Genomic DNA, 23,981 nt, shown 5'->3' on the forward strand with positions numbered 1-23,981 from the left:
TTTCATTGTACTCAATTTGGGGAGAGAAAATAAACATCATAAGTCATTTTCCATCTCTGCATTTTATGTTTTAGCCCATGCTACAATATATGTTTGCATTTCTTACCCTGCAGGCGATTGCTTAGGTCTAAACATAAACACTCTTAACTGAATTTTTTTAAAAAGCTATTTTTTTTACTATGCTTTTAAAAACTAAGAAAAACAACCCTTCCACCCCATATTTTGCATCCAATGTACCTGACTGTCTTCCCCCCCGTCACACACACACCCTTTTTGCATTAAGGGAGAATTAAATATTCTGAGGATATCCAGTTGCTATGGTATTGATGATATGACAGTACAATAATTCAGTGGTCCTTTCTACACAGGGTCTCTGCTCAGGGCTGTAGGGGGACAACCCTCTAATTTAGAAATATGGGAAGAGAAGAATGGTTGGAACCTCCTGACACTTGTTTGTGACCCCGAAATTGAGAACACATGCTGTAATTCACTGAAGCAAACTGATGAGTTTAGCTGAGGACCACTCATTTGCCAGGGTTTATTTTAGAAATTAAGGAGTTCTTCTAACTGAGTTTCTCTGTAAATAATTCTGGCAGATTCACAACAACCATTTGTTTGCCCATGTTTTATATAGACAGAGATCATTAATATCTTATAACCAGGGGTGGCAGGTTTGTAGAAATTTTGGTGGTGCCCAGAACCTGCCCCTGCCCAAACTCAGCTCCCCACCTGCCCAAGGCTCTGGGAGGGAGTTTGGGTGGGGGAGGAGGTCTGGGGTGCAGACCTTAGGCTGGGGGAGGGGATTGGGGTGCAGGGTGCAGGTTCTGGGAGGGAGCTTGGGGATGGGAGGGGGTGCGGAGGGAGGGGGTACAGGGATGAGGGCTGTGGGGTGTGGCTGCAGATGAGGGGTTTGGGGTGTGGGAGGGGCTCAGGGCAAGACTAGGAGTGTGGCGGGTGAGGGCTCTGTCTGGGGCTGAGAGGTTTGCGGGGTTAGAGATGCTCAGGGCTGGGACAGAGGGTTGGAGTGCAGGGGGATGAGGGCTCTGGCTGGGGCTGGAGATGAGGGGTTTGTGGTGCTGGAGGGGGCTCAGGGCTCGGGCAGAGGGTTAGGGTGCGGGGGGATGAGGGCTCTGGCTGGGACTGGGGATAAGTGTTTGGGGTGCTGGTGGGGCTCAGGGCTGGGGCAGAGGGTTAGGGTGCGGTGGGGGGGTGAAAGCTCTGGCTGGGGGTGTGGGCTCTGGGGTGGGGCAGGGCTGGGGATGAGTTTGGGGTGCAGGCAGGCTGCTCCGGGACAGGGGCCAGAGAGGAGGACTCCCCCCAGCCCTTTCCCTGCCGGCAGCAGCGAGCTCTGGGGGAGGAGCTCCCCTTTCCCGCCCCCCCCCCCCCCCCGCGGCAGCACACTCACCCCCACCACTGTCACTGCATGTGGTCCTAGGGCCTCTCTCAGGTCCAGGAATCTCCCTCGCTTCCCCCATGGTGGGTGCCAGGGGGTGCTGCGTGCACCTCCTCCCCTGCTGTTGCCCCTGACTGTAGCCTCACTGGGGGTGGGGGATGGGGCTGCCTCCTTGCCCAGCATGGGGCAGGAGAGGTGACTGCAGGCAGAGGGGCCCCCTGTGCTGGTGGAGGGTCCTGCCGGAAAAGGGAAGGGTCTGAGGTGCAAGGGCAGGCTCAGGGTCAGTGTGCCCAGGCAGTGGAGATGGGGGGCACTAGGACCTTGCAGCAGCAGTTGCTGCAGGGAGGCAGCATGGAGCTGCATGGAAGAGGCAGAGACAGGGATGCTCTGCTCCGGGACCCGGGGGGGCGTGCAGGAGGGCTGGGGGCAGCAAGAGGGGGCCGGGGGACACTCAGGGAAGGCACAGGGGGTGGGGAGTGGCAGGTGGGGCTGGGGGAACACCCAGCCCCAAATATTGGTGGAGCTGGGCCCCTGGGCTCTGAATATTGCTGGTGTTAAGGCACCACATGGAGACGTAACTCGCCGCCTATGCTTATAACATCAATTTCACACTGTGTGCTAAACCTGAGTATAGCCATCTTTCAAGTGACGCCTGATATGACCTAATTCCTAATAGCCAAAGAGTTCAACGCTGAGCAGTCCTGCTTTTCAGAATGCTCACGGTCTCTGCAGGCCCAGTCCAAAGCCCATCAAAGTCAACGGAAAGACTCCCATTGACTCTGGTGAGTTTTGGATCAGGCCCTTAGTCCACGCCAGTCGGATTCTTTCTTTTAACTTTGAGCTCCGGATCAGGCCCTGTCTGATTAATGCCCTATAGTACGGGTAGCTCTTACTCCAGAGTTTTCTGTTCTGGATCTGCAAAGAGTATGTTGGTGCTGGGCAGGTTTGGGCTTGTTTGATTGGCTAGTCCTTCCACTACAGGTGGAGTTAACTGGTGTTGAGGTCACTTTGGGTAATGTTCTTTTGCTTTATGGCAAGTATTAAACCTCCTCTAACTCCCAGGTGTCCCTTGAGCATCTAAAATGGCCACTTCATTGGTGAGCCAAGGAAATTCCATTTGTATTGTTTATCAGTATTTTGCAATGGGTCTTCCATCTGTATTCCATTGTTTATCAGTGTATTGTAATGGGTCTTCTGAGAATCAGGATCAGGGAAAGAAGTGCCATATTTCAAGTGTCTCTGTGCTGATTCCACTTCCCGATGTGCCTTTAAATACATGAGGAGTGAAAGGAGCTTGTATGAGTGTGTGTCAGTCACTCATATATCTGGTAGCTTGTTGGGCTGATGTGAAGTCATTGGCTCAGCATCCATACCTAATTGCAGGCTTTTCACCTCAGCCACAGCAGTTTTAAGGGTACTTATTCAGACCGTTGGGACTGATTTCTGAACCTCAGGACTTTCTGTGATGCCATGCCTGCAGACCCCCACAGAAGCCGTGGCTGCAAAACCCACAGCCATAAAAGTGACATTGACTCAATGCACCTAAATTAGCAGATAGATTTTTCTCATTTTTCTTAAATATCTGTAGAAAGGAATTGCCATAGCTAATCAGAACTGAGGTCCCCATCTAATCCAGTATCATGTCTTCCACAGTGTCTCATATCCGATATCTCCGAAGACAGTTGCAAAAAACCACAAAGTGGGCAATTATGGTATAATCCATCCTTGAGAGAAACTTCTTCCTAACTTCACGTTAATTAGAGGTGGGGTTATGCCTTGAAGCAGAAGGGTTTATATCCCTTAAAAGTCTTCCCTCCCCACCCCCCCCGCCATGTAATGTGACTGGTGATGGTTTTTGTCCATATAAATGTCTTATTGCCTTTTTTGAATTCTGTTTAGTTCTTGACTTTAGTGATAATTGTGGCAGTGAGTTCTGTCAGCTGATTTTATTGTCACAGCCCCTGGTAAAGCTGCCCCTGCCAGAGACACACCAGGCTGCTGTCTTGGGCCCACACACTGAGCCGTTGTGCTTTTAAGCTTCCTGTGTCTGAGCAGAGCCCAGGTACTGCCTCTGGCTTTGGGTGTCTAGGCACACTCCTGGGGTGCAGATCTTCTATCCAGCACCCCCTTCTGAGAGCTGAGCCTAGGCCCTGTGACTAGAGCCAGCTTGCCCAGGCTCTCCAGTAGCTTAAGCATGCCCCTCCCAGAGCACCAACTTTGAGGGCACTGTGGCTTATGGTTACCCCTTCGGGGACACGAGAGAGATGAAAGCACATAACACACAGACTGTGCAAAGGTTCCAAAACCAATTGCTCTTTACTTTGGATAGCAAAAGAACTATACAGATCCAGCCAGAGCAATAAAATACGTATATGCTATTCACTCCATCACTTCCCTCCTCATCCTGGAGTATTCTTCAGGGTGTGAGTCAGTGTCTTTGCAGGGCCAAGTTTCCCCTCTGGGATTTCATTCTTCCAGGTCAGGCGGCTCTATGATAAAGAGGAGAAGCCCATCTTGAAGGAGGGGAGTTCTGAAGAGGGGACCTGGAACTCCAGAAAGATACTGACCCAAATCCTGAAGAACACTCCAGAGTGGAGAGGAAAGTGAGGCAGGAAATGGCATATTGGTGTATTTTGTTTTGTCTGGATCTGTACATGTCTTGTGCTATCTCAAGTGAAAGAATGTTTGTTCTTGTGAGCACCCTGTTTGCCTTTCACTATAGTTTTCCCAGCCTTGTTTCCAAGGTTTTGCTTTTAGTGAGGCTTTGGGCAAAAGCTATAGAGTTCATTTCCCCCCGACACATCTTTCCTATAGTTAGATTATGCTCATAAAACCAATACCCTGTCCAAGACCACAGCCTGAGAAAATGGGTCTTTCCCTAGGGGTCTTTCCCCAGCCATTTTCCCTCTTCCCCCACCCTGCCCATCAAGGCTGCTGTACTCCCCTGCTTCTTTGTGGAAGACAGAGATGACTAGTACTAGTCGAACTGTGTAGCTGCAGATTGACCAGCTTCTCTGCCCCCCCCGCCCCCGCTTACCCTGTTTACCCTGCATTCAGGGTCTTTTCTGCGCATAGCTGGCACATAGTATTTGGCCTAGCATCAGTGTTCTAGGTTAATGCCTTATCAGCTTCCAGTTTTCTAATACCTGCACTCCCATTGTTCAAAAATTCTAGTAAAAGGGAATGGCATCATCTCCTGTCAAGTAAACGAAATGAAATAACTTTTATTGTTTCCTCTGCTTTGGCATATTCTACAGAACAGCAGGATTTGGGGATGGGATATTACAATTTAGGGTTTTCTGAAGGTTTCAGCTTTAATGTTCTGTGGCAGAATTATAGAATCATAGAAATGTGGGGCTGGAAGGAACCTTGAAACATCAAGTCTATCCCCCAGTGTTGAGGCAGGAACAAGTAAACCTCGACCATCCCTGACAGGTGTTTTTAAGAATAGGTTGGACAAACCTTCAATGATGAGGATTCCAGAACCTCCCTGAGAAGCCTATTCCAGTGCTTCATTAATCTTGTAGTCAGAAAGTTCTAACCTAAATTCCCCTTACTGCAAATTAAATCCATTACTACTTATCCTATTTTCAGTGGACATGGAAAAGAATTGACCAGAGACCTTTTTATAACATTCCTTAACATAATTGTAAACTTATCAACCCCCTCCCCCACCCCCGCAGTCTTCTTTTCTCAAGACTAAACATGCCCAGTGTTTGGTTTTTTTAACCTTTCCTCATAGATCAGGTCTTCTAAACCTTTTATCATGTTTGCTCTCCTATGGACTCTCCTATTTGTCCACATCTTTCATAAAGTGTATGCTATCCTATTATACTAGTAGTGTAAGGAAGATTACAATTAGACAGTCTCTAGGGCATTCAATTATAGTTGAAGGACTAATTCCATTTGACCGAATGTATAAATCTAAATCTGTAGAGAACTCTCAGAGCATTCTCCTTTGCTGTGTGCATCTTCAAAGTCATTAGAAATTAGAGTTCAGACAAAAGTTGCCTGACCTCATTGTCCTTACCCATAAAATGTACCCATTGGCTTCCCTGGTTGTTTTGCCATAGGGTGGGATTTTCAGAAGCAAAAGTGATTTACCAGTCCAGCTTCCATTGCAAGACAATGGTAGGGCTGATCAAAAGAATTTCTAGTGGAAAATTTTTGACAGAAAATTGGGTTTTAGGCTAAATGAAATTTTTTGCTGAAAGTATCTGCTTTCCTTGCATTTTTTTTGTCAGAAAATTCAATTTTTACCAAAAATTGAAACTTTTTCTGGGTTTGGTTTTCAATTTTTCAATGAAAAGTCTAAATTGTCCCCTGGAAATTTTGGGGAAAATTCACTTAAATTTTTCATGGGGCTGAAAAAAGTCAATTTTCCAACCATCTCTAGTCCATTAGACTTGTGCTCCTAAGTCACGTAGGTGCTTTGGAAACTCCGAGCCTGTACAAGGAACACAGGATCTGCCCTCGGGGCCAGATTCTCACCATGGCTACATAAGAGTGAGAGATGTGGTAACTACTTACCTTCATCTAGCTCAGTGGTTCTCAACCAGAAGTCTGGGGCCCCCTGGGGGGCTGTGAGCAGGTTACAGGGGGTCTGCCAACCATGGCTGGCACTGGACTTGCGAGGGCCCAGAAAGCCAAAGTCCTGCCACATGGGACTGCAGCCCGGGGCCAAGCCCCACCACCTGGTGCTGAAGCCTTAGCAACTTAGCTTTGCAGTGCCCCCTATGGTGTGGGGCCCCAGGCAGTTGCCCTGCTTGCTACCCCCTAACACCGGCCCTGGCTTTTACATGCAGAAAAACAGTTGTTGTGACACAGTTTTATAGTGGTTCTTAACCTTTTCTTTATGAGACCCCCCCCCCCGCACATGCTATAAAACCACTATACAGAGGTATGTTGGAAATATTCCTTGAGTCGGAGACGTCGAAAATAGGGCCTCTCGGGGCCTCTCCTTCTGCCCCTCCACCCCCACGAACATGATACAGTTCTGTGGTGACCTAGAATCCTATTTTCGACGTCTCCGATTCAAGGAATATTTCCAACATACCTCTGAACAACATACTAATCCACAGAGACCTCTCTACCAACACTACAAAAAAAAGGATTCTAGGTGAACTCCTCCTGAAGGTCGAAACAGCAGACTGGACTTCTACATAGAGTGCTTCCGCCGACGTGCACGGGCTGAAATTGTGGAAAAGCTGCATCACTTGCCCCATTACCTCAGCCGTGCAGAACACAACGCCATCCACAGCCTCAGAAACAATTTTGACATCATAATCAAAAAGGCTGACAAAGGAGGTGCTGTCGTCATCATGAATAGGTTGGAATATGAACAAGAGGCTGCTCGGCAGCTCTCCAACACCACTTTCTACAAGCCATTACCCTCTGATCCCACTGAGAGTTACCAAAAGAAACTACAGCATTTGCTCAAGAAACTCCCTGAAAAAGCACAAGATCAAATCCGCACAGACACACCCCTGGAATCCCGACCTGGGATATTCTATCTACTACCCAAGATCCATAAACCTGGAAATCCTGGGCACCCCATCATCTCAGGCATTGGCACCCTGACAGCAGGATTGTCTGGCTATGTAGACTCCCTCCTCAGGCCCTACGCTACCAGCACTCCCAGCTACCTTCGAGACACCACTGACTTCCTGAGGAAACTACAATCCATCGGTGATCTTCCTGATAATACCATCCTGGCCACTATGGATGTAGAAGCCCTCTACACCAACATTCCACACAAAGATGGACTACAAGCCGTCAAGAACACTATCCCCGATAATGTCACAGCTAACCTGGTGGCTGAACTTTGTGACTTTGTCCTTACCCATAACTATTTTACATTTGGGGACAATGTATACCTTCAGATCAGCGGCACTGCTATGGGTACCCGCATGGCCCCACAGTATGCCAACATTTTTATGGCTGACTTAGAACATTGCTTCCTCAGCTCTCGTCCCCTAACGCCGCTACTCTACTTGCGCTATATTGATGACATCTTCATCATCTGGACCCATGGAAAAGAAGCCCTTGAGGAATTCCACCATGATTTCAACAATTTCCATCCCACCATCAACCTCAGCCTGGACCAGTCCACACAAGAGATCCACTTCCTGGACACTACAGTGCTAATAAACGATGGTCACATAAACACCGCCCTGTACCGGAAACCTACTGACCGCTATTCCTACCTACATGCCTCCAGCTTTCACCCTGACCACACCACACGATCCATCGTCTACAGCCAAGCTCTGCGATACAACCGCATTTGCTCCAACCCCTCAGACAGAGACAAACACCTGCAAGATCTCTATCAAGCATTCTTACAACTACAATACCCACCTGCGGAAGTGAAGAAACAGATTGATAGAGCCAGGAGAGTTCCCAGAAGTCTCCTACTACAGGACAGGCCTAACAAAGAAAATAACAGAACGCCACTAGCTGTCACCTTCAGCCCCCAACTAAAACCCCTCCAACGCATTATTAAAGATCTACAACCTATCCTGAAGGATGACCCAACACTCTCACAAATCTTGGGAGACAGGCCAGTCCTTGCCTACAGACAGCCCCCCAACCTGAAGCAAATACTCACCAGCAACCACATACCACACAACAGAACCACTAACCCAGGAACCTATCCTTGCAACTAAGCCCGTTGCCAACTGTGCCCACATATCTATTCAGGGGACACCATCACAGGGCCTAATAACATCAGCCACACTATCAGAGGCTCGTTCACCTGCACATCCACCAATGTGATATATGCCATCATGTGCCAGCAATGCCCCTCTGCCATGTACATTGGTCAAACTGGACAGTCTCTACGTAAAAGAATAAATGGACACAAATCAGATGTCAAGAATTATAACGTTCATAAACCAGTCGGAGAACACTTCAATCTCTCTGGTCACGCGATTACAGACATGAAAGTTGTGATATTACAACAAAAAAACTTCAAATCTAGACTCCAGCGAGAAACTGTTGAATTGGAATTCATTTGCAAATTTGATACAATTAACTTAGGCTTGAATAGAGACTGGGAATGGCTAAATCATTATGCAAGGTAACCTATTTCCCCTTGTTTTTTCCTACCCCCTCCCCTCCTCAGACGTTCTTGTTAAACCCTGGATTTGTGCTGGAAATGGCCCACCTTGATTATCATACACATTGTAAGGAGAGTGGTCACTTTAGATAAGCTATTACCAGCAGGAGAGTGGTTTTGTGTGTGTGGTTGGGTGTGTGTGTGTGTGTGTGTGTGTGTGTGAAAACCTGGATTTGTGCTGGAAATGGCCCAACTTGATTATCATACACATTGTAAGGAGAGTGATCACTTTAGATAAGCTATTACCAGCAGGAGAGTGGGGAGGGAGGAGGTATTTTTTCATGCTTTGTGTGTATATAAAAAGATCTTCTACACTTTCCACAGTATGCATCCGATGAAGTGAGCTGTAGCTCACGAAAGCTTATGCTCAAATAAATTGGTTAGTCTCTAAGGTGCCACAAGTACTCCTTTTCTTTTTGCGAATACAGACTAACACGGCTGTTACTCTGAAACCTGTCATTATAAATTAAGCACTGCTTCCAAGTGTTAGAAAGGAATGAAAAATGATTGCAGGATTCATATATATTATTGTTCTGGAACCAGCAACAGCTCCTTCAGATCTCAGTTTCTTGATTTTACTGTGATGTAACCGAAACCAGTGTGTGGGCTGCAAAGTCTGAAAGGAGGAACCCAGGAACAGACAACCTTAGGAGAAGGTTTTACCTGGGGTTTGTGATCTTATCATTAATTTCTGGTGTTAATAAAATTAAGTGCATTGGAGGAATGAGTTTGGACTATTTATAGTGTATAAATTGTGCTTGCTATCAGATTGGATAAGGCACCTGCTCATAGTTCCTTACATGAAAACACAGCAACTAAATGGATGGGGGTAGTGACTATACTGCTGTATAATTTAGATATTGGTAAGATATTTCATACAGTTCCACGTGATATCCTAAGGGAAAATTAAACCAAGCTGGCATAGATGAAAATATAATAAGCATCTAAAAGATAGTCCATTGAACAAAACAGAAAGAATACATTTAAAAGTTGAAGTCTGTGGAGGGAATAGCATCCACTGGGTTTCACGGGTCAGATACTTGTTCCCATTTTGTTTACCATCTTTGTTAATAAATTAGACAATAGAATAGAAAGTACTAAGTTAATGTTTGACCTTACATCTGGGGAGAATAACCCTGAACATAACAGGAAGAGGAGGCTTAGGGACAAATTCTGGCCTCTTGTGCATGGCTCTGAAATAATAACTGAGGCCACCTTTATGCATGTGTTTATAGATTTTATGTCTTAAAAATCAGCAGCATTGGAAAAGACATTGGTGTGCAAAAAAGCTAGATAGTGCCATATTGTAGGGGGACTGGTAGTGATATCTGTACTTGGGTTGCCAAACACTTTCCATTATGAAAGATTCTTGTGATCTGTTCTCTGCAAACTCTCTGATCTCTATTGTTTGCAGAACATTTTTAATGTTCAACGGGAGGGTTGCCCTCCAGCTACAGAAGTGTCTCTTTGTCTCACAAAATTCTGTTTACATTTTGCTGAGATATAAACTGCTAAAAATGGCCATTTCCCTTCTCTCATTCATTTTCCCTCAGGCAAATGTTGGCAGCCTGCTGGAATAACCACACACATACTCAATTCTAAGGGTCTGTCTACACTGAAATGCTACAGCAGCACTGCAACTGTGTTGCTATATGCCACTGTGGTGTAGACATTTATAACAGCGATGGAAGGGTCCTTCAGTCACTATAGTAAATCCACCTTCCTGAGGGGCAGTAGCTAGCTCAACAGAAGAATTTTTCCATCAACCTATTGGTGTTTACGTGGGGTTTAGGTTGATTTAATGACATTGAATGGGATGTGAAATTTTTTGCAAACCTGAACGATGTCGGTTAAGCTAACCTAACTTAGTAGTGTAGACCTGCCCTGAGGCTGACCTCACGCTGCCCATGTCAAAGCTGCAGCAGACTGTGTCCTGGGAACGTCTGGGAGATTCCAGAGCGGCTGTCATGGGGGAAAACTAGGTTGGGCTCCCCTTCCCTTCCCTCCCTGGGTGTGGTGCGTAACCCCTCTGCGAGCACCATATTGGGCAGAAACCAGCTGGGTGCCCCCTGAGACCCAGCAGCATGTTTGCTCCCCGTCCCCCAGGGGCACCTCAAGGGGCTGGACCTCGTCAACTTCCAGGACAGAGAGAGAGAGAGTCCCTCAGGGCAGACTCCCCCGGTGAGAGAGTTGTTACAGTTGCACATAACAGGTTTTGTTTTCACCCTTTTCCTTTTCAAATAAGCCCCGTGAAATTACCTTTTTAAAAACTGTATTTAAACTTGTGCAGCTGTCCTGTGTGCGGAATGAGGCAGGTGTCCTGTGGAAAAAAGCAGTATGTGGTAATGTAATTAAAGACTGTATAATATGCCTATGCACAAGGGGACAGAATTAAGGTTGCACAGATGAGCATAAATCTGACGTTTCCTAATTTTCAAGTGAGAACATTCCTTTAATATAACCTAAATCAGTCCCTTTTAAGGAAGTTTTAAGTTCAACACTCAAAACATTCAAAAATCACTTTTGAAAATTTTGGCCTAAGTGCTGGGCACTGTTAAGTAGAGTAGTGTTTCCCCGCGTGTTTTCTGAACCCGCCTGGCTTAGCTGAGTAGGAGGAAGGGCACGAGAGAGTCTACAGTTTCTGCTTTCATTTGAAAAAATGTTGGTCTCCTACTATGATGATTGCAAAGAAAACCTTCAAAAGGTGAAGTGAGTGTAACTGAAGGAATGTAGGAGTTTGCAGAGAGTCAGAAACAATAGCTCTAAGATGTGAGCTGAGCCATTCATTTAAGTGGGTGCAAACTGGGATGGTGATACTTTAAATGGCATCATTGTTAATTATTTCACTGCTCATCAAAGCATGTAAGAAAGGAGAGGAAGCAATATTGCCAGTTTTTGTGATTGTGATTTTTTTATCTCAAGTATTGAGGTATCTGGTGTTTTATTTTAATTCCCAACTTCTGGAGTCCTGTGATTATGGGAGGCTCTCCACTTTCAGGTTTTTTAAAAAATCCAAATTTCTAGCCCTTGTGGTACAGCAAGAACCTGGAAAATGTGGCACTTCATGATTCAGAAACCTGGGGGCAAATATTTGTTGGTTTGTTGTTGGTTTTGTTTTGGTCTCTGACTCATGGGTTTTGAACATTAGGAGTTGACAGGGCTGAGGAAGTATTATATTAAGAAGATCTACACCACCATTTCCCCAAATGAGTGTGGGGGAGCTAGGAGGACTAGCCAGGAGAAGTGTGGAAGATGTATAAAATTAAGCTGTGTAGCAACACATGGCAGAATGGTGGGGGCCAAAGTTCTAGCAAATAGGCTGGCTAACACAGGGGGTGAATGCAGTCCTCAAGAAGTACCCAATAAGATCAGGAACTACCACTAGGTGCCATTCTGGCTCCCCCAGAAAGTGCCAAAAAGGCATTCGAGAGCATTCTGGCATGACTCAATAGTTAGTTAGTATCCATTATGCCTCTGGCATTTAGGGCAGCAATGAAGCTCCTCCATTCCTGTGTGTTTCTGACAAGTCTTTCAATGGTTCCCCAGGCGTGCCCCAGGTTTTTCAGCTCAACTTCCACAGCTCTTTGCCATGTCATTTTCAGGCAGCCTTGTTTTCGCCTGCCTTCAGATCTCCGTCTTATTGCTATTCTGGTGGTGGAATCGGTTTCCATCAGAAGCACATGGCCAATCCATCTCCAGCACCTCCTGGTAATGATGGTGCTCATATCTGCTTGGCTGCAGTGTGTGAATAGGTCTCGGTTTGAGATTGTTCTGGGCCAAAAGATTCGGAGGATTTTTCTGAGACAGGTTGTATGGAATGAAGATAGTTTGGACATATACTTTGTCATTCCCCTGCATTCTGCACTCTAAAGCAAGGTTGAAAGTACACAGCTCTGATAAATCTTGAGTTTGGTTTTGGTGAGGTATTTTGATGATTTCCAGAGTCTGTGCCGGGGAGGGGGGCTTTTTGCTCCTGGCAGGTTCAACCAGGCTGGATTGGTCTGTGCGGGAGGGACCAGACAAAACAGACACCCTGGTCCTCCAGGTTGGGGGTTAGGCACAGGGCTAATAACCCTGTCCCATAAAAACCAAAATATATTATGGAAACAGCGCAGAGAAATTGACCATTACTGCATGTGATGGCCTTCAGACATGACTCAAGGGCTGGGTTAAATTGTGAATATTCTGTAGTCAATCCTGCATATTGAGGAGATGTGCTGTCTGATCTATGGTCCATGTACTGTTACAAACTAGGAAATGATGAACCTCGATATCAATACATCTGGGGGTTCTGGTGACAGCAGAGATGTACTGTACATTACTTAAACATCCCTTCTGAGGGGGATTCTGATACCATCTAACACCCCTGAGTATGTACAGCCTTGCAAGTCACATTTGCCCAGGAATTATTTTAAATTTATTTTTTAACTGTTATAAGAATTAATGGGACTTGAGGAATAGTTGCTCCATTAGCTCGAGTGGTTGTGTGCTGTGGTGCTGAAGGTCCCAGATTCTGACTCTTCTTATGACCACGTTGGGATGGGGGGTTTGTTACATATGACATAACAATAACCCCTATACACAATTCCTCTCTAATGGTCAGGGCCTGCTGCAAGCAAAATATGCATAGTTTTGGCAGCATGTATGTGAACTAGTCTAGGGGGACCGTTTTACACATTTCCAGAGTTTAGTCTCTATTTTTGGAAGGCTGTGAAGTCTGACAGAATTCTTTGAATAGATGGTTCCTTATCAGCTCACAAATGCCTGAGCAATTCCCAATGAAATGACATACCATTTTTTATTTCTCAATAGATGAGGAAAAAGAAAATAACAGAGCATCCAAACCACACTCAACTCCAGCTACTCTGCAATGGTAAGACTCCTTTTTTTAAAAACCCCTTTGATAATTCCTTATCATTTTCATGCTCTGTCCCCAAGTAAAAAGATTGTAGGTCTGAGAAACCTCACAAAGCAATAGTGTTTTCACTGCATGTGGGCATTCTATGCAGTTACACTCTATATGATAATGTGTCTTGCTTGTTGTCCTAATTATGCTTTTTGTACACGAAGCAAGTTCAGATCCAGTTTGCATAAGTCTTTTGGGCAGATGTATTTGCCACCTAAGCAATGAGGGTTTTGGTTTGTTTTGTTTAATTTTAAAAAGATAAAGAAAAATAAATGCCAAGGGTTTTTCAGTTTTCAAGACCCTGATTCAGCAAAGCACTCAACCAGGTGCTTATGTCCATCCCTGTTAGATGTAGGGTTGCCAGGTGTCCGGTAGGGAATGCCTGGTTAAAAAGGGACCCTGGTGGCTCCAGTCAGCACCACTAACTGGGCTGTTAAAAGTCCAGGTGGCGCGAGGCTGGCAGGCTCCCTACCTGGCTCCATGTGGCTCCCCGGAAGCGGCGACATGTCCCTCAGCTTCGAGGCAGAGAGATGGTCATGGGGGCTCCATGCACTGCCCCGCCCAGAGCAATGGCTCCGCAGCTTCCATTGGCCAGGAACCACGGCCAATGGGAGCTGTGGGGGCGGCGCCTGTGGGTGGAGGCAGTGCGTAGAGACGCCTGGCTGTGCTCCGCCTAGGAGCCAAAGGACATGTCACTGCTTGCGGGGAGCCGTCTGAGATGAGCGCTGCTCGGAACCCACACCCTGAAACCTCTTCTACACCCCAATGCCCAGCCCTGAGCCCCCTCCTGCACTCAAAGTCCCTCCCAGTGCCTGCACCCTGAACTCCCTCCTGTGCCCCAACCCCCTTCCTCCACTCGGAACCCCCTCCTGCACGCTAAATCCCACGGCCCCAGCCTGGAGCTCCCTCCTGTACCACAAACCTCTCATTCCAGCCCCACCGCAGAGCCTGCACCCCCTGCCCCAGCCCAGGTCCCCCTCCTGCACTCTGAACCCCTTATTTCTGGCCCCACCCCGAAGCCTGGACCCCCAGCCCAGAGTCCATACTCCCTGCCACACCCCAAACCCTTCGTCCCCAGCCTGGAGCTCCCTTCTGCACCCCGAAACCCTCGGCCCGAGCCTCACCCCAGATCCTGCATCCCCAGCCAACACCCTCACCCCCTCCCACACCCCAACCCCCTGCCCCAGCCCGGTGAAAATGAGCAAGTGAGTGAGGGTGGGGGAGAGCGAGCGACAGAGGGATGGGAGGATGGAGTGAATGGGAGTGGAGCCTTGGAGAAGGGGTGGGGCCTCAGGGCAGGGGGTGGGGCAAGGGTGTTGGGTTTTGTGCAAATAGGAAGCTGGCAACAATAGTTAGATGCGGTCCAAATGCTTTAAGGTAGAGGAGGAAAAAGAACAGCTGGAGTTTGACTGTGTGATTCACCTCACATGTCATAATCCCACCAGGGAGAAGGAGGACAGGAAGGAGTGAGAGGAGAAATTAGGTGGTGGAGCAGGGAGGGAGGGGGCAAGGAGGGGCAAGGTTGAAAGTAGATGAGAATGCATTAGAGCATTATTGTGTCTTGTACTGTGAATAAGTGAGGGATGTTCCACCTGTTCACACTTATTTACTGCAGCATTTTCATTTGTGTTACGATGACACAATCTTCTGAGCTCTATTTCTGTAGCTTGTGTCTTCTACTTTGGTTGTCTTTTTATTTTTGTTAGTTTTATTTCAGAGAGAGTTGAGGACACAAAGTGCCTTGCAGGAAGTGCTCTGCATCTCATAGGATTGGGCTCTAGAATTGTGATCTGAAGTCAACTGAAACAGTCATTGGACTTTGGATTGGACCCTAGGTACCCTGTTGGAAATCAGTGTCCCCGGACTTGTTTTAATACTTTCCAAAGCAAATAACTTGAGGGGCTATTGTTATCTCCACTCTACTTCAGCTATCAGTAATTTTCAGTATGTCAGGTAACAAATGGATTATTGCCATACAATATCTCACTTAGCAAAATGTTGGAATACTTACCTTGTTGTGTCAGCCTCTTGAGACTCATGTCTTTAAAGGGACATCAAGCAAAGAGCCAGTTTTCAAACAAGAGTACCCAATTTTGCACTTGGACCCTTAGATTGTCACTTAGGCACTCAGATACCCATTTTAGGTTTCTAAATGCTAATTTGAGCACCCAATTGCAAAATTTGGGGGTTCTCATTTATCCATCCCAGTATAAAAATTGGGTTGGTGGTCTACCTCCAACATGCTTCACTGTAGACCTGAACGAATACGTTGCTAAGAATAATCTATCCAATGAATTTGCCTCTTTTCCTGCATGTGGAATATTCATGAGCAGATTGCTGTTTCCTCACATCTGTTGTTTAAAGTTTATTCAATGAAATTTTTCATTTTATTTGACTATGGATCGATCCAGAGCAACTTACTGTGAGTATTCAGTGTTCTGACGGGAGAAACCCATGAACAATTCTGATGCAAATACTCGCTCAGACTTGCAAATTTAAACTGATGTATAATTTGACTCTGAAAATCACTTTCTGCAAGTATCTATGCCAAAGAAATTTAGTCTCTCAGATGTTTGTGGTCAGTGAATGAAAAGGGTGAGTGAGTGTGGCCAAACAGAATTAATTAAAAAGTGAAGAGTGAATATTCATAGGTGTCCTGTTATTATGCATTATTCCCCCAGTCTACTTGACCTCAGTACAAGGTAAACAATACAATGTAGGACACTCTATCTAAAATAAAATAGCCAACAGTACTTAGCAGCCACAAATGCAGGACATTGTTTATTTTGTAGTAGTGCCAGTTAGAAGTCTTTCCCCCCCCCCAAAGGAGCAAATAACATAGTAGCCAAGAAGTGAGATTGAATTGGAACACATGGCGGTGATACCGCTCTCAAAAGAAAACATGCAAATACTAGAAACAATATTCAGCCAAACACTTTCAGGCTTCCTCATTCACAAAGGTTAGTAAATCCCTAAACTCCTGGGATATAGAACTCTGCTGGAATGCAGTCTGCACAGTAATGCCCGTTCAGAAGCATTTGCCAGAGAATCCTAGAATTTAGAAATGTAAAAGGCTTGTTGCGTCATGCAGTCTATCTGCTTCCTGCTACCTACACATTACGTTATGTTCCCCCATGTTTATCTAGTGCATGCATTTTCCCTTTTGACTTTTTGCAGAGCATTTAATTCCCTCTATTGAATATTCCACTGAAAAATATGGGAGGAGAGCAAAATACACACAGCAACTTTCTTCTGTGTTTTTAAAATATCTTTTTTTCTGGTGTCAAATTAAACAATTCAATTAGCATATTGATTGACGCCCCAGAGCTTCACAGTTTAGCAGCTGTGCCACACAACAGTATGTGGTGTTTTTTCCTTTTGTTTATCTTAGTATTATCTCTTTGAATGTTGTTGGTCTCACCTGGAGAAGCTGTGCTACCGGATAGATTATACTGTATACAAGCAGACACTCAAATATCTTGGCCAGTGTGCTGTAAAGTGCTAAGCTTTCATGGTGTGAAGATGTCGTTTTGCACTGTTCTAAAAAGCCTAACACGTTAGCATCAGATTAACCATCATATTGCAGTAGCACCTAGGAGCCCTAGTCATGAACTAGGACCCCACTGTACTAGGCGCTGTACAAACACGGGACAAGACATGCGTAGTAGTTTTAGTTTCATGTGTTTGTTTGACAGCTCTGCCTGCAATTGCCTTGGACTCTGCCTTTGCATGATTGTAAAAGAGAGAAGGCCAAATTCAGCTGGAGACAGCCTAGTGTGTAAACATGTGCAACTGCCATGAAAGTCTGGGCCAAATTCAGCAGTGAGACAAATGGTGATATAAATTACTCATCGGGCATAAGTGGCAAAATAATGTAAAAAGGACTAGGAAAGGGGGAAAGAGAGGATGATAAGAAATAGGCCTTCCTTGGCATAGTAATTCCATCAATAAATATAGAATTAATTGTAGCTACGTTGCAACAGTTGGGCATATTCTTTTGCTTCTCATTTCAAAATAAAAGTCTGTATGATCAACACTTACAAACATTACTCAGATGCAGAATAATCCCTTTTAATCTAGCAGTGTATAAGTAACAAAGGGGAACAGTAATAGGGGCAGATAAAATTGTCTTTCCTATAGACACATTAGGTTTTTTTACTGCAATACCATGAGTGGTACAAAAGCTCTCATAGTGAACTACTGGATTGCTTTATTAGGACACACATATATTTCTGATAATGATTTATTAGGCAGAAGATTAAGTTCATTATCTTTCCACAATACTGTAGGATGAAGCTGAATTCAAAATATGATAAAGTTGTTAAATAAAAGGCAGGAAAATAAAAGAAGTGGAGCAAAATGGGGTTTTTGATCATTTAAAAAAAAAGTCCAGGTATAATGGAGCATTCTTCAGTGTCAGACTAATGACTCCCTGTGAAAGAGGGGAGAAAAAGAAAAATTCATCAGATATGAACAGAAATAATTAACTGCTTTTCTTTCTGTCCTGTCTTGGTCAGGGAAGCTGACATGCCAATTAGCAGCTATAGTATAGAAATGAACTCACTGGGTTTTGAAAAGAGGTCTTGTTAAAGGTCAATGAATTTGGGGAACGATGCCGTGATGATATTCCTGTAGAAACCAAGGAAGAATAGATGTTGCCCTTACAAACCAATTCCATTCATCCAGCCAGATATCTTATTAAAATAGTTTGCAGTCACAAATGGTCACAATAACTGACATGGAGGGAAGGTCTGCCAAGGGCAGCGAAACAGAGAAACTCAGGTTATTTGGAGATCTGAACTTTTACAGGTAACTACTTAAAGGGCCATGTTTGCTTTAAAACCCAGGTTTCCTGAGCAAATATTGATTCCAGCAATATAATTAACCAAAATAATGGAGTGTACCCTTTCTGACCCTCCTTCAGCAAGATAGTATAGTAGGAGCATTGAAGTCAGTGGGACTACTCATGGGTTTCAAATTAGGCATGTGCTTAAGTACCTGCCTGAACTGGGGGCCTCTATTCTTTGGGAAAGATCAGCATTCAGAAAATAATTTTCAAAGCAACATGTTCTCAAATAGACAGATTTATAATTATTCAGTTATATGGAGAGTCTCCTGTTTTAAAGGCAAAGCGTGTGTGTGTGTAAAATTAAATATATTGCGGGGAATTATTATTTTCTATGAGGTAGAATAGAACAATATCTTAATGTTGCATTCAGCACTTGGTAGATTCTTCTTATCTTGTGTTGTTCATCAGCAGCTGTAAGAAACTGTTGTACAAAACTTGATCTGTGGAGATCCTTACATTGATGCAAATATTTTATTTTTAGCCACTCCTGTTTACTTTATGTAAAGAATCTTGCAATCAGATAGACGTGAAAGTATTTAAAATATTTCAGGATGTTGAGGGTGACACTGGCTTGGACTCATCAGAATGCTCATCAGGGTGCATCAGAATGTTGCCACTTAGTGATTTCTTTATTCTGTGATTGTGCATTCATTCATTTAACCCAATATGATTTAAAAGTTTTATGATATAATAGTATTAATTATTAAAATAGCACCTAGGAATTTCAATCAAGGATCAGGGCTCCAGTGTGCTAGGTACGATACAGAGAAGTAACAAAGAAGCCCCTGGAGCTCACAATATATATATCAGATAGAATGCAACAGGTAGACAATACAGACAAATGGGGTGGAGGTGAATTGGAAAGATGAGATAACAATAAAACAGAGGTTAGCTGAAAAGTGAAAGTCACTTAAACGTGCAGGTTTGCACACTATTTATAATTCAGGGCAGCCAACATATTTGCAGTTTTCTTTGTTTGGTATTTGCTTTTTAAGGCTGGAGGAGAACTATGAGATTGCAGAAGGCGTTTGCATTCCTCGAAGTGCTCTCTACATGCACTATTTGGACTTCTGTGAGAAAAACGACACGCAGCCTGTTAACGCTGCCAGCTTTGGGAAGGTGAGTCTAAACTGCAATGAGAAGCCTTGCTCCCTAACCTTGCTCCAGTGAGATTTTGATATTTTAAAGGATAAAGGCTCTAACCTCAGGAAAACTGTCACTTCAAGTCAGAGGTGGTGATGCATCAAAGGAATATGGTGTGTATTAAAACTCCAAGAAAAATGTGAAGCATTTTGAACACTCAGGAGGTCAGGATCGCTTTTCATCATGGTTAAAGTGAAAATGCATTTTAAAAAATTGATGATTTTTATGACCTGCCTGTTCGTGGCAACCATTTTGCTTCAAAATGACATGTATGGCATTGGCAATATGGAAGCCAAATACAAGAGAGTGTAAGTAATTCTGTTATTCCTTAATATTGCTTTAACAATAACAATAATTTTAAGAGTTATACAGCAACAATTCAGGTAATAAAAACTCTTAGTGTGGACAGAAGTGCACATTAATTCTGCAGAAATATTGGAATGCCCATTGACTTCAGTAAAGATACTCCTGATTTACACTAACATGAGTGAGAGGAGAACCAGGCTCATTATATGTCTTGTGCTGGTCTTCTGTGAGTGAGTGAATTTCACCCACAGTACAGATGTGATCAATAAATCTTAGTTGTATATTTCAGTACCGAGTTTCATTGTCTTTTTAGGAGCTCCCTGTAACCCTGAACATTACCAGATGTTCTTACTTTTTGAATTTTCATATAGGTGGGTGTCTTAAGTGCAAAATAGGATTGTGTCAATCTTTATTTAGTTATTCAAGAGAGCACCCTGGACCTTTAAATCTTGTATTTTGTGATACAACATGCTGAAATTTGCCAACCATTTTTGAAAAGTTTGCAAGCATCCTTCTGAAGCTAATTTCAATTGAAGCTAGTCTCATTTAATGTTTACAACATTAATTGTATAGTAGTGCTATATATTTACAGAATCAAAAATGTTTCCTAATGCAGAAGCCAAAGGAGGAGAAAACATTTAATGGAATGTTTTCTTTTGTATTTCATGTTTATTTAAGTAGTTTAGTAAGGCAAGTAAAATGCATTGTGTGGCAATGTTTTAGGTGAATTAATTGCTATAAAGCCCTAAGCAGTTAGGTTGACTTTGTGTTAAAGTTCTGTTTAGATATAGTAAATGAAAAATTATTTTTATTCAAACTTCCGTTCATCCTATTTGCTATATCATTGCTACTAAGTGGTTAATATTGTTCCAATGACTAATTTAGAAACAATGGAAATTAGCTACAAATTTCCTACAGATTGACAAATTTGGCACACAGGTAAAATTTTTATTATACCTTTGTTGCCTTTACAAAAATGTCTGTAAATGACGCATAAGCTGTAAAATTTTAAATTGTTTAATCAGGAAACAAACATGGTTTGCCTGTCTGAAACATTACGCCACACTGGTGACCTCTCAAAGTGCACTGGTCTCTCTCGTCATGTCTACATTAGGTGGAGAGGCATTTCAACCCTTTCCCTTCCCTGAAGCACTAGTTGGAGTATCTTGAACTTGCAAAGCAGGTGCAGTTGTCCCAAATGCAGATTTTTACCAGCTGGTTGCAACACCCAAACTAGAGTCAGGGCTTTAGCTCAGATCCAGCGGTTTCTCTCCATTGTAGACAGGAGCCAACACAAATGAGCCTTCTCACTGCATCCTATCATGCAGTGTTTCATGTGTGCAAATTACCCCCAAACCCATGTTCCCAGCAACAGGGATATGTACGTCAGGAATCTGAGTGCACTGGTACAGCTATGGTGGTGAGGCAGTAGGCTATCTGTAGGAAGCTGAACGTAGCAAAATGGCTCTGTCAAACCCAGCTGTTGCTGTGCAGAGGTACACAACAGTTACAAAGACCAGTGAAGCCAACAGTCACTCCATGCAATCAATGACTCTGCCGTCGATTTCTCCCTTAGTGTAGACACACCCTAGAGCTCTGACAAATTACGCTGCTGTGGCGTGGCAGCTGAAAAAGCAGTAATTTTTAAAGTGTGTGCGCCATAAGTGCCTTGGAAGTGGGGCTGTCCTTCCAGGCACAAATGAGTAGTGCCAACTGAGGGGTTTCCATATTTAGCTGGCTGAACAGAAACCCAGACACATTTGCCCTCATCAGTGCACTGCAGCTGTCCTCTATTCCAGAGAAAGAGGCTAGTTGTTCTGTGAAAGCTGTTCGTGAAGTTATGGACAGTTCTCCTTTGAGTGGATCTCACTGAATTTATGATTCATCTTTGAACTTTGAACTTTGTGGGCAATGTTAAACATAAGGGCTCCTGCTTTTTGATTGATTTATTTTATTTTTCAATAGATTGTTTTAAAGCACAGAGCTCTCTGTCCTGAACTAAAAATTACCCATGTGCAATGAGTAAACCCCTAGCACACTACCTCTGAGTCAACTGTTTCTTCTCGATTAATATGCCAGCACTGATACCACCAGAACACGTAAGGTTTCATTTATAAATGCCATTTTGGGGGGATCTCTGACTTGCCTATGAATGTTTGGTGTAGATCAAGACTTGAGGTTCAAGGTTTCGGCTCAGAAATGCCTTTAAAACCTCCTTTAAATGGAATACACGTACAATGGAGGCAAAAATAAAGAGAGTTTAAAAAAGAGCAAGAGACGTGATAAGGAGTTGGAGGAGCAGAATTACTATAAGAGGGATGATTAAGAGAGTCCTCAGTGGCACTTAAGGTGTATCCACACGAGGAAAAAGGGTTTGGTAACAAGTAGTAAAAAAACCCACCCTTTTTTTTCCTAGCGAAGGCAAGGCCTTAGGCACGCTTGGCAATTCTACCTGTATAACTTATCTAAGCAATGACTAAAGAAGGCCAGGCTTTGACTGAGGCTGAAATCAGGGCAGTCAATGGCAAAATTCCCAATGACATCAATGGAACCAGGCTTTCACCCTAAGGAGGGAGCAGTATTAGTTAGATTGGTACTTGCAGCCAGTGGGAGGGGACAGGGAAGCATTTAACTAGGACCAATGGGGTACAAGTAAGAAAAAGGAATTTGGGCGGCATGTGAGGAAAAGTTTTTTCTGACTGTGAGAGTGTTCAGCTTGTGAAATAGTCCTCAGGCAGAAATACAGGAAACCCCATTATTTGGACAAAGGACTCAGTGAATCAAACATTTAATTAAAAAAATCTTCCCAACTGTTTGACCCATTCCCAGATCTGTCAGTAATCTCAGGTGAGCATTGATTCATACTGTAGGTTTAGAACCACTGCTATAAAGTTACCAATAACTTCAGCCTTGTCCCCTTTCCATTCCCCTTTTCTTCCCCAGTGTCCTCTCACATAGCTGCTTCCTTCCTCTGTTTCTTTCATGACCCCATATGCTCCTCACTCTCTTAATCCCACCTCCTGAAAATGTAATCTCCCCCCACAGCAACTTTCCGTTTTAACACTTGTCTTGGAGATCCTGAATGTCTACAAAGGGGAACTCTGCAGTGTCTCGTGATGGGTTTATGCTCCCTCCCAGTGTTCTTCATGCAACTCCATTGTGCAGCCTGGAGGTTCTATATCTCCTTGCATTGTTTCCTTATTTTGATGTGATGCTGCTGTGTCTTTGGCCAGCTGCAGCAAATAAATATTTTAAAAGGGAAAAAGAAAGAACTCGGCATCCAGAAGAATGCGAAAAATTATAGGCTGATTCTCATTCATACTAAGGCCACTGTACACCACCCTTGGCAGTGTAAAGCATACGCTGCCAAAGTGGTGTAACGTGGTCTGGATGCGAATGAGAATTAAGTCCCACGTTTTTAAATGTAAAGGGGGAGTAGAGTAATGTCACTGATTCTTATGACATTCTACACTGGCACAAGCCTCTGAGTAGATGCAGTTCTACTGGCATAAAAGTCCTTGTGCTGGTATATCTTATTTCATTTGGGGAACTGTATAAACTTCACTAGCAAAAGCACTTTTATTGCTGTAAGCTGCATTTACACTAGGAGGCTTTGCCAATATAGCTGTACCCAGCAAACCCCTTCTAATCTAGACAAGGCTTTAGTGTAAACAAGAAACAAGCCTTCTCTATTTAAGACTTTTTTTATTCTAAGAACTTGAAAAAGTTTTTCAAAATCAAACTTTGCTAGATGATCAATCCACGGTATTGTCAGAGTTCAACGCCAGAAGGAACCACTGGATCATCTAATGCAGGGGTTCTCAAACTGGGGGTCAGGACCCCTCAGGGGGTCGCAAGGTTATTACATGGGGGGGTCGCGAGCTGTCAGCCTCCATCCCAAACCCCGCATTGCATCCAACATTTATAATGGTGTTAAATATATTAAAAAGTGTTTTTAGTTTATAAGGGAGGTCGCACTCAGAGGCGTGCTATGTGAAAGGGGTCACCAGAACAAAAGTTTGAGAACCACTGATCTAATGTGACCTCCTCTATAATACAGGCTGCCAGTAAATATTATCTCAGTTTTACAGATGGAGAAACTAAGGCACAGAAACGTACCTAAGGTCACACAGCAGTTCAGCAGCAGAGCCAGGGTCTCCTGCAGTGCTTAATTGGTAACGAAAGAGGTGCTGGGGCTCAAGCAATTAGGTGCCGGGGCTCAAGCAATGTTTTTACTTTCATAATTGACACAGCAAGCCTAGAGGTG

The 23,981-nt window shown here is 44.1% G+C and overlaps 1 protein-coding gene across 1 annotated transcript in view; it reads left to right on the top strand.

Moving 5' to 3' along the window:
• The window catches only part of RFX4 (regulatory factor X4), a 107,537-nt gene that overhangs the window by 3,807 nt on the left and 79,749 nt on the right, over positions 1-23,981 (top strand). Inside the window, exons 4-5 of the mRNA XM_077833337.1 lie at positions 13,323-13,383; positions 19,261-19,384. Of these exons, the coding sequence (XP_077689463.1) occupies positions 13,323-13,383; positions 19,261-19,384 (185 nt within the window). The remainder of the gene's footprint in view (positions 1-13,322; positions 13,384-19,260; positions 19,385-23,981) is intronic.

The sequence above is a fragment of the Eretmochelys imbricata genome, chromosome 1 (genome assembly GCF_965152235.1).
Source record: "Eretmochelys imbricata isolate rEreImb1 chromosome 1, rEreImb1.hap1, whole genome shotgun sequence".
NCBI lineage: Eukaryota > Metazoa > Chordata > Testudines > Cheloniidae > Eretmochelys > Eretmochelys imbricata.